This window comes from Calonectris borealis, chromosome 6 (assembly GCF_964195595.1).
Source record: "Calonectris borealis chromosome 6, bCalBor7.hap1.2, whole genome shotgun sequence".
Taxonomy (NCBI): Eukaryota; Metazoa; Chordata; class Aves; order Procellariiformes; family Procellariidae; genus Calonectris; species Calonectris borealis.
In genome coordinates, this window is record NC_134317.1 from 26,116,942 (window position 1) to 26,131,149 (window position 14,208).

A 14,208-nucleotide genomic window follows, 5' to 3' on the forward strand; every position below is an offset into this window, starting at 1 on the left:
ACTATACATCATGTTCTTCCTCAAATAGTATCTATTCTTCTGTCCAACCATATCATAGCTTCTCTCAGAAATCTGTAAGATTAGTAAAATTATGTCTTCTGCTATGACAGATTACACTTAATATCAAAATTCTCATCAAGCTTCTCCTTTATCTGCATTCACTATATCCCTCTAGATTTTTAGAGTCTTCCTTAATATTGATTATTCTAATCTTTTAATAATTTGCAAATTTTGCATCCTTTACATATAAAAATAGTATTTAGCCTAGTTTTGAACCACGTGGCATCCTACTGTCAACCCTTTCCTGTCATTTATTTACATTTTGGTCTTCTGTTAGTCAATCTTATGAGAATTCGATATGAAAAACAGTATCTGTATATCTGGATAAGAATCTTATGGTATGTATCAAATTGATTTATTTTACATCTGATATCAATGTCATTTTCAAATGCCACTCATTGCCATCCTAGCTAAATACATAAATAATAATAAAGTATTCTATTACTGAAAAAAGGATTCACAGTCCTTCAGCATATACCATTCTTTTGTTCAGTACTTTTCTGCTGTATCTTCAATCACTTTACACAAATATTATCATGAGTTGTAGCTCATTTGTAGAAAGAATTACTCTCCACTGAAGCACAGTGGCCATTTATCAAACCTATAATCTATGTTCAAGCTATATGGCTATTAGTCTTTTTTAGATCAAAGAAAGAAGCTGTTATTTTAAACCAAAAAATTTAAACTTCCTTGATTTCAGTAGTAAATAACAAACTTCTATGATAACTTTCATCCCTATGTATCTGAGTGTGATACCTCGCACTGCTTGTTTTTCTTGCCGGGGGAGTATTCATTCTAAAGTGTAATATTGCACAAATATCTGGGGCATATGAGGACTTATAGTAATTCATGACTATGATATCTAAAGAATAAGGAATCTTGCAGGAGGTCTGAAAACAAAGTTTTTAACTTAATACATGTACGGGAATAATAAAAAAGCCACTTATGCTTAGAATGTTTTCTAACATGAATAGTCCTATTAACTTCAAAAAGCCTTAACATGCCTATGTGCTTTACAGGATAGATCCCAATACATAGATAAATATCTCCAACCCTAAAACAAACAAACAAAAATTATGCCATCTTCATAGCAATCCATTTTGGTTTGATTTTTGTTTTAATAGAGAGAAATTCATATCTCAATCAGGCCAATGCTATTTTTGTGGTTCTTATTGTAATGGTGGGTACTGTATAAACTCAAGAGTTACACAGTTAAAAGGGTGCACACATCAGATCATTTTCTTCTCTTATCGCATGTGAAATTTAAAACAATACTGAAATCTTAGTGACATTACCCTTTCATCGGAGGAATGTTTTAAGATTAATCAGTCTTGCATAATGATTTTTAAAAGATCTTAAATTTCATTCAAACCATTCGTAATTGTTTTAGTAGGAATAACGTAAATTTGTAAAGCTATCCTCCAAGCTTTGTTCTCACCAAGATTATTTTTAATATGATTATGTTTCAAATCTCCAGAATACAATAGAGAATAGTGCTTTATTATTGAATCAGCTTATAGAAGTTTAAATAATCGTAATTTTTTTTAAATGTTCTGCATTTTAGAGTTTGTTTTACAGGAGCTGGTAGATTTCATTCTTCATGAATGGGGGTGGGGGGGGCAAAGGCGGAAACAGGAAAAGAAATTCCTACAAACACAATGGGCGAAAAAAGAGAAAGCTTTCCATCCATTTAGCTACTCTATATGTATTTTATAGAAAGACATGATGTGTTGGAATGCCAGGACCTTGCATTATGTATTGGCCTTGACCCACAGCAGAGCTCTTACTGAGCTGCCAGGCATCCTGCTTTGACTTTATTCTAGCAAGACATATATCTGATAAGGGTTCAGCAGATGTGGCTTTTGATACTAAAAAATCTTATGATGATAATTTTTAAAAAATTTTGTCCTGTTCACAGTATGTTTTACTTACACTTTACAACACTAGAAAAACAACAACAAGCTATCTAAAATATCAAATTGTAAGGTATTTTCAGTTACTGATGGACAAGAAAATACATATAATGCCTAGATTAATTCCTACACTTACACCTGTAAGAAACTAGATTCTCAATCATCACTGTCCCCCCTTCTAATGTAAAAAACATAGGCATCAAATGAGATATCCAGGTTCAAAATTACTTAAGCTGTGCATGAGCTCCACAGCTAAGCGTACCCTGAGAAAGTTTCCCTTCAGCATTACCTTAATAAGACAACACTCTAAGGTGCAGAGAGGTATAGAAAATGATGCTAACTACAATAAATTCAGAAGCAGTAGGTTCCTTTACATGTGACACTTATGAGCAAGATAGGATGTACACATACATCAAGAGCCACAGACTGTTTTGCCCAGGATTTCTTCACTTGGTCATACATAATTGTGTTGTTGATGCCCAGGCCACAAAAAATAACGAAAGCCTAAAATTAAAAAGAGAAAAAAGAAAAGAAAGTAAATTATAATACAAACACAAATATGAATGCTGGCTTAATCATGAAAAGGAATTGCATGGAAATATGAGAAATAATCATGCTTAGACAGGTTATTTTGAGAATGCAGGTAAGTCACTGGCCTCAACAAGATGAGAAAGATCAGATGCAAGAAACTTCTTTTAATTGGGATGCAACCTTATTAAGTGAGGAGTTCTGAGAATAAATGTCAAACTACAAATGCAGACAACGTATTCTTCCCCCCTCCCTAAAGTAGGCTGAAGCAGCATTCCCCAGAAATAACAAATCCTGCTGAAAAAGCATGTTATTGCTACAAAATTGAACGCTTCTTACTTCAAACAGTCGCTGGTCAGCATCGTCAAAGGGTTTCCCATCAAGCCTGTTCAACACTTGAGCTACCCCTTTAGAAAGAGTTAATATGAATTATAATCTTCATTCGTTAATTCACAATGCAGAACATTTTATTAATTGGTAACATTTAAAATACATCTTTCAAACTGAAAAGCAAAACTGCAAATATTTATTCTGAAAATCATTAAACAGATATAAACACGCAAAAGTCTGATTGTTTTTATTACTTTCAACTGTTATTCTTTACTCTCCAAGTATAATATTGCAAATCTAAAAGTTACTTGCAACGCTTTTCACAACAACTTAAAGATCTCTTTGGGAAAGAACTTGAGCACTTTGCTAACAGCAATCACCTAAGTTGTCCTAGCAATTTGGAGTTACTAATATAATTTGCTTGATCAGTACATTTGTTCCTAAAATCTTAGTTGGTTTAGCATCATTTTTTCCTCATGACTGGTCCATAAATTTATTGAAACAATGGAAAAAAAATGTAATTTCCTTAAACCACTTGAAAAAGAAAAAGCATTCAAAGCTCTTGGCTCTAGCTGAACTAATACCGAGTTCTACTGCAACAAACCATTTCTATTTCATTTAGCTACAATATGTCCTTAAAAATACTGTAAGAACTATCAGCAGTCAAGGGTTCAGTTTCCTTCTACTTCTTTAAGGTAATATGCACTTCACAACAAACAATGAGCCATATTTTTAGAAGACTCAATTCCCACATCAGCTCTGGTGAATAAGCTCAAAGATCCTGATCCTGCATGGCACCGAGTGCCTTCAGCAATGCACTACTGATCTCAGCTCTCATTGACAGCCACAACACACAGGGATGTAAATCTTGCCCTGCCAGTTTAAATTGCTATCGTTTTGACTTGAATTCTTCTGTGGAAAGTTACAGAGGAATCTGGCACTGTTATTGACAAATGGCGCTCCTTTTTGTGCCAAAAGCAGGTTATAATGCAGGACCAATTGCAGGTGCATCATAGCTGAGAAGCATCCCATCAAACAAGCAATCAAACCCTGTCACGTCCAGATCCAGCACACACCACCGCCACAGGCAACTCTGACAGCTGCCACAGCCTCTCCGGTAAGTCTTCCCTGACTGTGTAGTTTATCATTAAAGAGGAAAATGACCACTTTGCTGGACTGCAGAAACAGTTGCCCGAGTTGTGTACAAAAAAGGGAGACCCAAGAAAAATATCAAAGCGTATCAAACATTTTTCACTAACATTGTTCGAATTTCAGTTTTTATCTCATTAGTCTTCAAGTTTCAATACAATATATAACTTAACAATGACACAATGGGAAAGCTGAAAAAGTCCATACAGTATCCAAGTCAAAACATCCCTTCTTGGATACTTAGCATGCATCCTAGGTACCGTAACTTCTTAACAATATTCAGCTGGGAAAAAGAAGAAAAAGGAACACAGAATTAAAAAGACAGAATTAAATTTACATTAGCACAAAAATGATGCAGCTATGAGGAAAGTCTTACCGATTATTTGGTGGTTGCTATTCCATATAGGAACACACAGAACAGACCTTATGTGAAAGCCAGAAATCTGGTCAGCCTGAAACACAGAAATGAGAGCTTCCATTAGTGATAGGTATCATTTGCAGCCTTTTACATTCTAGTAATAGAAATGTCAAGGAGTAAGTTTACGTTTACAAATGTCATTCCATGTGGATCAGCTCTCACTCAGAAAATTTCTGCTGAAACCTTATTCACAGTAAGATGAACCAAAAGTCACAACTATTATTCTAAAAATTGCCAAAGAAAATACAAACATCACCATCTTTGCCACAGAAAGCTTACAATATTTGACTTTGATTTGGAATTAAAGACAAACTGCAATTGAGGCAACGTCCAGACAACTCCTGGATTACTTGCACTGGTGGATTAGTAGAGACAACCTCCACTGAATAAGTGTGCCTTAGAAATACTCTTCCCAACTGTCAAACTGAAATCGGATTTAGCAAAGCAGCTATCAAAGGGGGCTTACAGGAAATATGCATTTTCAGAAGAAAGGCAAAAGTAAGTAGGGAACTGTGCACAAGTGCAAGCTAGGAAGAAATGGAAGGATGAGGTCAAAACCAAGATTTGAGAGTTTCTACGTAGGTTTAATTGGTCCTGTAGTTCCGAAGAGAATTTTCTGCCTCATTTATTGTTTTTTATCTAATATAGGACAAAACTTTGCAATTTATTATAAGTGTCACTGATTCTCTCCTTTCTATGGTTAATAAGCTTTATCCTTTAGGGCCATTGCTGCAAAATCTGAAGAAAAGAAAATATTTTTTCCAAAAAGATTAGAGTAAGAGAGTGGGATGAGCCCACTCACAGGAGATCAGGAGATGTTCTCTTACTAAAACTGCCAGTGCTACAGGCAATCTGTAATAGAAGAAAAGACCAGCAATAATTCATATACTGGAGGCAGGATGGGATCACTGTGATCTCCTAGCTAGCAAAAGATATAACTGAGGTTTTACTAGAGTACTGCTTATTTGTACATACTCAGAACCCATCATTGAAATCAGTGTGGAGTGCCACCTAAAATCCATGGGAGTGGGGGAACAATTGCCTCAGATGTAGAACTTAAAATGAACTCAGTGAAAATACTTCGGCATTAAATTCTCAGTGAATGAGTTGAAAATTGAGCATCAACATTTGAAAATGACAATTAGTGTTCTGGGAGAAAAAAGAGTGTTTTTAATAGAAGCAGAGAACAGAATATCTGTTCATAACTACAAATGTATGTTTGATTTTAAGTCATGAGGAATAATATGTTCCTCTTACTACACTTGACTGTCTGTCAGAAATAATTGATTGTAACAACTGAATTTAAGAATTAAATTTTCATAGGAAGCCACCAACAGAAAATAATTACTGCCCTTTGTATTAAGTGTTTTCTTTTTCTATATATAAATTGGGCAGTGCTTCTAACTTGGAAAGGACTAACTGTGAAACAAGTAAGAGATAGCTGAATTATTCAGGACATGATATATTAAAAGTACAACTGCAAACATATCAAGGATTAGCATGCTTTATTTTAGCATATCTCTTTGGCAAGAAATAGACCCCAGGCATTAATTGTACTTTTTGAAATTCTGAACAAATTAGCATCAACACAGTTTTCTTGTACACTTTTACAGCAGGCCCCTTTTATTTTTCTTGTTTTGACAAATTCTGCTGGTTTGAGAGATAATCCCTTTAATGACACATAGAATAAAACTGGAACCAAGCAAACTCTCAACATGAAACACTTCCAAGCACACTTATTGCACTAATAGAGTTTGGCATGCTGGCTGACCAAGGCTGTCCACTGATTAATGTGCTGCCCAACTGCTGGCCAAGTCCCCCGTAGTAATACTGTTTCACTGGATGGAATTCAGTGAAGATTTTGTCCTTCCATGCGCCTCTAACATTTATTTAGGTGTTAAGTATACGTATATGTTTTTATCCGTATCTACACCTTCCTAACTGAGGCTGGAATTAATACCTTAGGATACACAAACAACTTTTATTAGGAGTGATATGTATCTTGGAGAAATAACTAACCCAGTGTGTATATTTTATTTGTGCAAATTAAAAGGTTAGTTGGCTAAGTCAGATCACAAACAACATTTGTCTCTCTAGATTCTGGTTCTGTTTACACTCTGTGTGTGTACAGCCCCAGTCACCCCAACAGCTAACAACGATGGTGCTGCTAACATTGAGCACCAACAGTGGAATTTTCAGCAATAAAAATCAGTTTGCATAAATATCAAAGCACTTGATAGAGGAAAGTATCACTTATAAGTAGGAAAAAAATGAACCATGGACAGACTAAGCAACTGCCTAAAATCATACGCTAATTTAGTGACCTGTGTTTACTGTATAAAAACATGTCAACACCAGCAGGTCAAAAGGAGGACATACTGGATAGAAAAAATAATTCAATATAAATATTCATGTTTTACGGCCACTTGGCTATAACAATAAAATTGTGTTATATTGGTTGCAATGCCAAAAGTGTGATGTATATTTACATTTCTAAAAATCTCTTACTTCAGCATCAAAGCGAGGATCCTGATAGGCATCACTGATGTTCACTGGGAGACCCGTGGAAGCTACGAGTTCAGCAATGCTATTATTTACTAGCCAATCGGAATAAGATGATGATTTCTCCACGCTGTCTTTGAAACTATCAAAAAGCATAACAAGGGAAGAAAAGAATACAGTCAACGTTGCTTGAAAGTCCAGCATGTCTTACAGGCATATTCATAGGAATAGCAGAACTATTCACATTAATGGTTACTAAGCATTAAGTACAGAACAATAATTTGGTATTTATTGAAATGGTACATCAAAAATTCTCTCCTTTACACAATTCTTTCTATTGAAAATAGCATTGTTCTCCCAAGTAAAGTAAATACAGCATTTAATAATAAAATGCATTTACATATGAACCAAGAATGGGATTATGTTTCAAGTTTCTGTGGGATACAGGCCTGCTCATCAAAAGCAACCGGTTTTAAATAATATTTGCTGTAGAGCTACCTGAAAGTATATAATTTTAAGATTTTAATTTTTCAAATTATTATAATAATTTGAGGTATTTTTAATTCATACTTCCAATAATTTTCCTGTCAAGGGAAATACCTTTTTTTTTTATTTTGGTCTGAAATGCCAGACCCAAGTGGCTGAAGAAGGGATCATGAAATAAGTCTTACAATCAATAATGTAAGTGTGTTGCAGCAGTGGATCCAAGTAGACATACAATACATTAATGTTTCCTTTCTTTTTTTTCCTGGCTGAGCTTCTGCCACAACTACTGACGGGCTAGAGAGCTGCCAGTAAATGAGCATAAGATGCCAGGTTTATGGGCTTAACTCACCACACTCCATCACAGCTTCTCCAGAAAACTCAGTATCTACACAAACCTTAAAGTCCTCACCTTGTACCTCATCTAATCAGCAGGAAAGTTCTCATTGACTTTATTGCAGACAGGTTTTTGAAATTGGCAAGGGGTAGCTATTCATGTGTGAATAAACAAATGCATGTTGTCTTAGTTTTGAGAAGAAAACTGATCAATTTTCAACACCTGAGAAACATTATTTAGAAAAAAGTGACTCTAAGCAGCCACAGAGAAGACTACAATAGCTTGAAGCTTCAAAGTAATGCACATGAATGAAAGAAGGATGCACAAGGAAGACTCAATCAAAGTGAAAGGATTGATTTTTGTTGGCTGCATTGATTTTCTGGAGACTAATTCAACTAAGTCACTCACTTGAAAGAAAACTCAATATTCTTAAAAGACTATAAATAAAGATAATAATAATGATTTACACAAATAAATCTAAGTGTCTCAACTTTCATTTGGGATAAGAATTTTGAGTGACTGTAATAAATGTTAGGTGTATGCTTTGACAGGAACCTTTATAGAAACATAATGTATTTTGAGCTAAGTAAAAAATTCATGTTTATAATTTAAAATTTATTTCAGGACATCAATACTTGAGAAGCAAAAGAATCTTTAAGGATAAGAATCTAATTTCAAATGCATAGCTCCCTGTTCATACCTTAAAAATCTGGATGATATTATATTATCATCCAGATATTATAAGACACTTTGCATCAGGACTGGATTATGGGTGTCAAGCATTTTAAGCAGCAAATGAATTCAAATAAAAGAAACAAGATATAATTCAGGAAGAAGTTTTAAAAGTGTGTTCTACTATGTTGTCTCCATTCCTAGCAAGTGCTTTACAACTACACTCTGGAAGAGAGGCACTCAAATTTCACTAGGAGGAAATATCAATGCTTAATTCTGATGCAAATCACAGCCAGCTGGCGCTCTCTCCATCTTCAGCAGCTCAGAACACTCAGAAACTACTCTAAAAATCACAAGCAACAATTTTCTCCGAACTGTGGAAAGTCATGAGTGAGTCCTGCTGGACTGATGCAGGCAGCTGCATGCCCCCATCTTCCTGTCTTGCCCACGCACTTGCAGGAGCACCACATGCCAGGCAGGAGAGTAAACCCTGCTCAAAAGCACCAAACAGTGCTGCAGGCTCCCCTTAGGCAGCTGCTTGCCGTGCTATCTTCCCCAAAGCCTCCCTGACAGGGATGGCAGAAAGCACAGTAGGGAAGCGGTACAGCCAAAATCATGGTTACTTTCAATCCTCTCTAAACAGCGACATGAACCCGTCCAGCTCCTACGACTAGAAGAGCAGAAAGATGCCTTAAGAAGCATAAAAATACTGCAGGGAACGGGGTGATACCCGAGTGCTCATCATCCCAGGGCCAGTGGTAGCAAGGATTTCAGCACTTTCTCTGTACCAGCCCAAATGGGAGGGAGCACAGGTATTTTCTCCCACACAACCCACACTGGCCCAGGCAGCTGACCTTCCCACTCAGGCTAGAGAGCTGTAATCTCAGCTACATTATCTGCCAAGATTACTTCTCCTGTGCAGGGAAGACATAGTCCACAGTGCCTTCCCTCAGGCTCATCTTCATCCAGAATACATCAGAACTGAACCCTCAAGGCTTCTAAGGTTTATGTAATCTTTTTTCAAAGGGAGAGAAAATTCAGGAGACTTGGCAAACCTGTATGTCAAGAACAAAATGATTGGCAAAATAGAGAGCATCAGTGTGCCAATATGGATAATAAACTCGATTATGGTGTGTGCTGGAAAATTGCAAACTGAACAGATAAATACAAGTGTGGTCTTGCAAGGTATTTCTTTACAACCAACAGCAAAGAAAAAAAGATATGAGTATTCATTATAATATTTAGGGACTAAACAGGTGAACTGCTATTAGCCGTATGTAAGAAGGGCAAAAGAAAAGCCAATTTCTTCTAAAACTGTGTGAGAAAGTATATTAGGACATGAAAAGTTATATTGTCCTTGGAGCTTCTCTCTCTTTCAAATAAAAAACTTATAACTACAACTGTTCTCAGCCTATAAACTCTTTGGATTTCCGCTAAAATTTCAAAGAAATAATATTTCTCTTCACTGGTGTGAAGATGAAGAAACTCATCTTGTCATTTTTTTCCACATGGAAGGTCTCATGACTTTACATCAGTTAGGGCTGCAGAACGTAGAATGAAAAGGGCAAAACTCACTAGAAAAATGCTCAAATGTCAAGGGCTCGTGGCATTGTTCTGTATCCTAAATAACCTTTATTTTCCCTCTGTAGTGCCAATAACTCAAGCTGTGCCTGTGCTAGATCCAAATGTGACATCATATCTGCCAGTCTAACCTCAGTCTTTGTAAAACCAACTTCACTCTTCACTGGGTGAAAAATGAAAGAAAAAGCAATGAATCTTTATATTAAGATGCACAAAAATATACCTTTATAAATCTTACAAAGACTAGCTACCAGGTTGCATGTATTTATTCATGTCTCAGACTAAAGTTAAATAATCTTGTCTTGACTACATGCAGAGCAGGCTACTACAAATTGCTTTTTGGTAACATGCTAATATAACTATGGTAACAAGAAATGAGCCAGCTTGGTTATCTTGACACCACTCTACAATGTTTTGACTAATCTGGCTACAGATCAAGTTTGAGAAAAACAGGAATAACAACCACATCCCTTGATTCATACTCCTGTCCCTGAACAAAAGGAATGTATTTTCACCAATTTAATTGACCTAGGAAAGATCAACTGCTACTCTGAATCTCTTTGTCAAAAGCAATAACTTGTGATTCCCAGATGAATCAGCAGATTATTTATTCATATTTAAACCTTCCTATTTTTTATCACTTGTTTTCCTTTTCCATTTGTCTCACCATTCCCACCTCTCAACTAGTGGATAGGGCATGGAAGAGATCTAGCTTCTACCCTTCTCTCCGTGTGGTCCTGGACTCTGCTGTCAGTTTGCACATCTTAAAAATAACACTACCCATTTTTGTAATGCTGTGAGATCAATCCATGAAAAGCGTTAAGAATTACGACCTATCGTAATCTGGAGTACAATGTGCACATTCACCTTAATGAAGTGGTAGCTTCTTACCACACTGGAGGTAAAGAAATAAAGGACAAAAGAAGGCAAATTACCCCAAAATATTTTTTAAAGTTGCTTAAAGGGCTTAAATATGGCAAAGCACAAAGTAATCTACATGTTTGCTAAGCTATGGATAGCAAGTTGGACAGAAGGCTAGGTTTATCATTATGGCAGTCATTTGACATGCAAAATTCTAATTCAGAATCAGTATGAATTGATTTGCATAAAATATGTATGATAATAACTGAGTTTGGGCCCTGAAAGATGGGATAAACCTTCTCACAATAGTCCTGAATCTTCATCCACTTGTTTGGTATGTAGGACATTTTATGTGAACTGTTACCAGGTGTATTATCTTGTAGGAATTAATACAGTAACCCCACGTGGATAAAAAGCTCTTTCTGTTACTACTTACAATTAGCCCTTTATCAATGTTTAAATACAGATCCCACTAAGCAAAACATATACTTCTATTTTGACTGGGTCCCAAATAAGATTTAGTCACAGGAACACAATTTCTAGGAAATACATGTTCTCTGAGGTTTTTAGGCTTTATAACTTGATGACAAGAGCAGAAATAAAATTTTACTGGAAACCTTTCAACATAACTGTAAGGAGGCATTTTGTAAGAGATCAACAAACAATCTAAAATAATTTTGTAATTTTTACTTCAGTATTAACTATGCAAAACAACATTTGTGTGTTCTCCATGAGTTTATAACAATAAAAAGTCATGAGTTATTTCCTGGTTTCTTCACTGAGACAGTGATACAATGTTAGCGCATATATATAGACACACTTATATATAAAAACATAGGCATGTATATTTATTCAAGCAAGTCTCCATTTGAAGCAAGCAGGGGTCTTCTCTGAGTAAAAACTGTAGGCTCACACTCTTCAATCCAATCTACCCAAAGTTCCATAAGAAAATAAAACTACGATCAAACAAATTTAAAACTATGTGAAAAATAAAGTAATCCATTACCATAGAAGATGAGCACTAACCTGTTGTCAGTATCAGCACTGCATTTTGGAGATAACAATTCAAAGGATTTTGTAAATTTCACCACCTGTCACAAAAAAGTAACTTAAAATTGTTATTAAGATGAATAAATATGTAAAACGGTAATGTAAGGTTCCTATATTTAAACCATATTTTTATCCAATGGTCTTGGAATAAAAATTCAATCTGTATTCTCCCAGTGGAGAATTCAGTTCAAAATACACTGTGCATAGCTCACTAACAAACAATATCAAATGAAATTATATCTTTAGTTTCCTTCATGAAACTATTTTCTGCAACAGTATATGCTTCCCTTCAAAGGGCTTTGCAACACGAATTATGGAACTTTACCCAAACTTCACGTTTTTTAATACAGGAAAATAAACAGAAGGACTCATTTGCACTACTAATTGCAACCAATTTTCGTTGAACAATATGTGCCAACAGCACATAAGCGAAACATTTTAAGAATGGTTAATGTGACATAGAACACATGTTCTACGTAATGTTTTTGGATGCTAGTATGAGTCCCCATCTTGCACTTCGGTTCTGTATTGTAAAAGTTTTTCACACAATGTACAAATGACGATATTTTAGACGTGGCTTAACACTGAGTTACTCTATGGAGATCTATTTTGATATATAGGTTAACCCTCCAAAATAACGGGAAATCAGGAAAATAACTGTTTTGTCACTTGTAAAAATGACCAAGTGGGTGGCAAGATGCTATTCTCCTACTCGAAATTAACCTAAGATTTATAACTGTTTAAAAATTTTTGAGGCTTAACTGAATACCTTGGCTGTCCACATTTCAGAATTTGGGCTAGAGGGAGGAGAACCCATTGCCCATGGTTTGGAAGAAAAACCATCCATGCTCAAAGGTAGAAATAGTACCAAGAGCAGAAAAACAAAGTGAACGATGCCACCCACAGCCTGCTACTAACACAATGTGCTGATCTGTAAAAAATAAAAATCATATTATACTTGCAAACATAGTGGCATTTCATAAGAATGTAGTAGCACTGTATCTTGTAATTATAAAATCAGTGTGGGGGGTCTAGAAAGAGAAAATAAACTAGAAACATTAAAATTCTATAACAAAGAATATATAAATGAAATTCAAACCTCGATCTTGCTTTTATGAAAGCTAGTGTAATTTAGGGCATACTCCCCTTGCATACTGCAAGTACTTAATTTCTATCAGTTTAAATAAAATGAGATTCCTATCTTTCCTCCAGGAAAGAAAATAATGGTTTTTTTCTGCCATACACACAAACTTATGATTCTGTCTCTGATAATCATTTAGACTTGTCACAGCCCAGCAAGAAATAATCAATTACAGAGTCAGTGAATCCAAAGATACTTGGATAGAAAAAACAATGATATTACAAAGCAACATTTTTATTCTTCAACTACTTCTCAAATCAGTAGAAAGGAGGATAGTTTGTGTTGAATAGCCTGAAACACCGAAGAGAGATACCAATATAAAGGCAGTCACTTATTTTACTACTAATAACAACAGTCATAAAAATGTTAAGCATTTTTAAAGAGGCTCCCATACCCTACGAATGGCAGTACTACAAAGTCCCAGTGAAAACCTCTGACAAAACTGCATGAAATCCAACTTTTGACAAATACTTTCATATAGCTTACATCCATCTGTTCAACTTAACAAAACTCTGCAATGAAATAATTATTCCTTGGGCAAGTGGACAGAGCAATTGCAAAAACCAAACATACTTCAGTAATGCTGAAAGTCGTATTTTCACTTCACCTGCTCCATGCAAAAGCTTCTTCCTATCACAAGAACAAGTATGTGACTATCTAGACATTTGTATGCAAATGTGTCTTTTCCAATGGATTTTCTGTTACCTCAGGGAAAAATTACTAGGTCAAAAAACAAAAGGACTTATCTTTTCACAGCATTTTCATCATTTAGGAACTGAGATTGGTTCTCATTATTTATTTTGCAAAGTATTAAAGAAACGTGTTAAAATGTGCAAACATAGCTACTCCAAAACAGCCAGCAGCTAGAGTGGAAAACTTTCAGGAACGAATGAAACCCGTAGAATAGTGGCCACCAAAAGTAGCTGAGAAACTCCCTGTGTTGCAGGTTCAGCCCTTACTGTCTTGCTGTTCTTCCACATTCAAATACTGGATTTCACAAAAAAACATTCATGAGACAAGCTCAGAAGCTGACTACTGTGAAGACACTGATTAAATTGCTGTAAAGCCCACTGAGTTGCTGAATACACAGGATTGTTGGTTAACAAGTCTTGATGAGTTTATTTTTATCTGTTATTTCTGAGGGACCAGTAGTCTGATTAAAGATGTAATATGTAACATTCTA

General features: G+C 35.5%; 1 protein-coding gene across 1 annotated transcript in view; it reads right to left on the reverse strand.

The window, feature by feature from the left end:
* The window catches only part of PDE11A (phosphodiesterase 11A), a 139,402-nt gene that overhangs the window by 61,377 nt on the left and 63,817 nt on the right, over positions 1-14,208 (reverse strand). The window contains exons 5-9 of the mRNA XM_075153335.1: positions 11,861-11,925; positions 6,907-7,042; positions 4,357-4,432; positions 2,841-2,908; positions 2,385-2,477 (exon numbers count right to left, since the gene is read on the reverse strand). Of these exons, the coding sequence (XP_075009436.1) occupies positions 2,385-2,477; positions 2,841-2,908; positions 4,357-4,432; positions 6,907-7,042; positions 11,861-11,925 (438 nt within the window). The remainder of the gene's footprint in view (positions 1-2,384; positions 2,478-2,840; positions 2,909-4,356; positions 4,433-6,906; positions 7,043-11,860; positions 11,926-14,208) is intronic.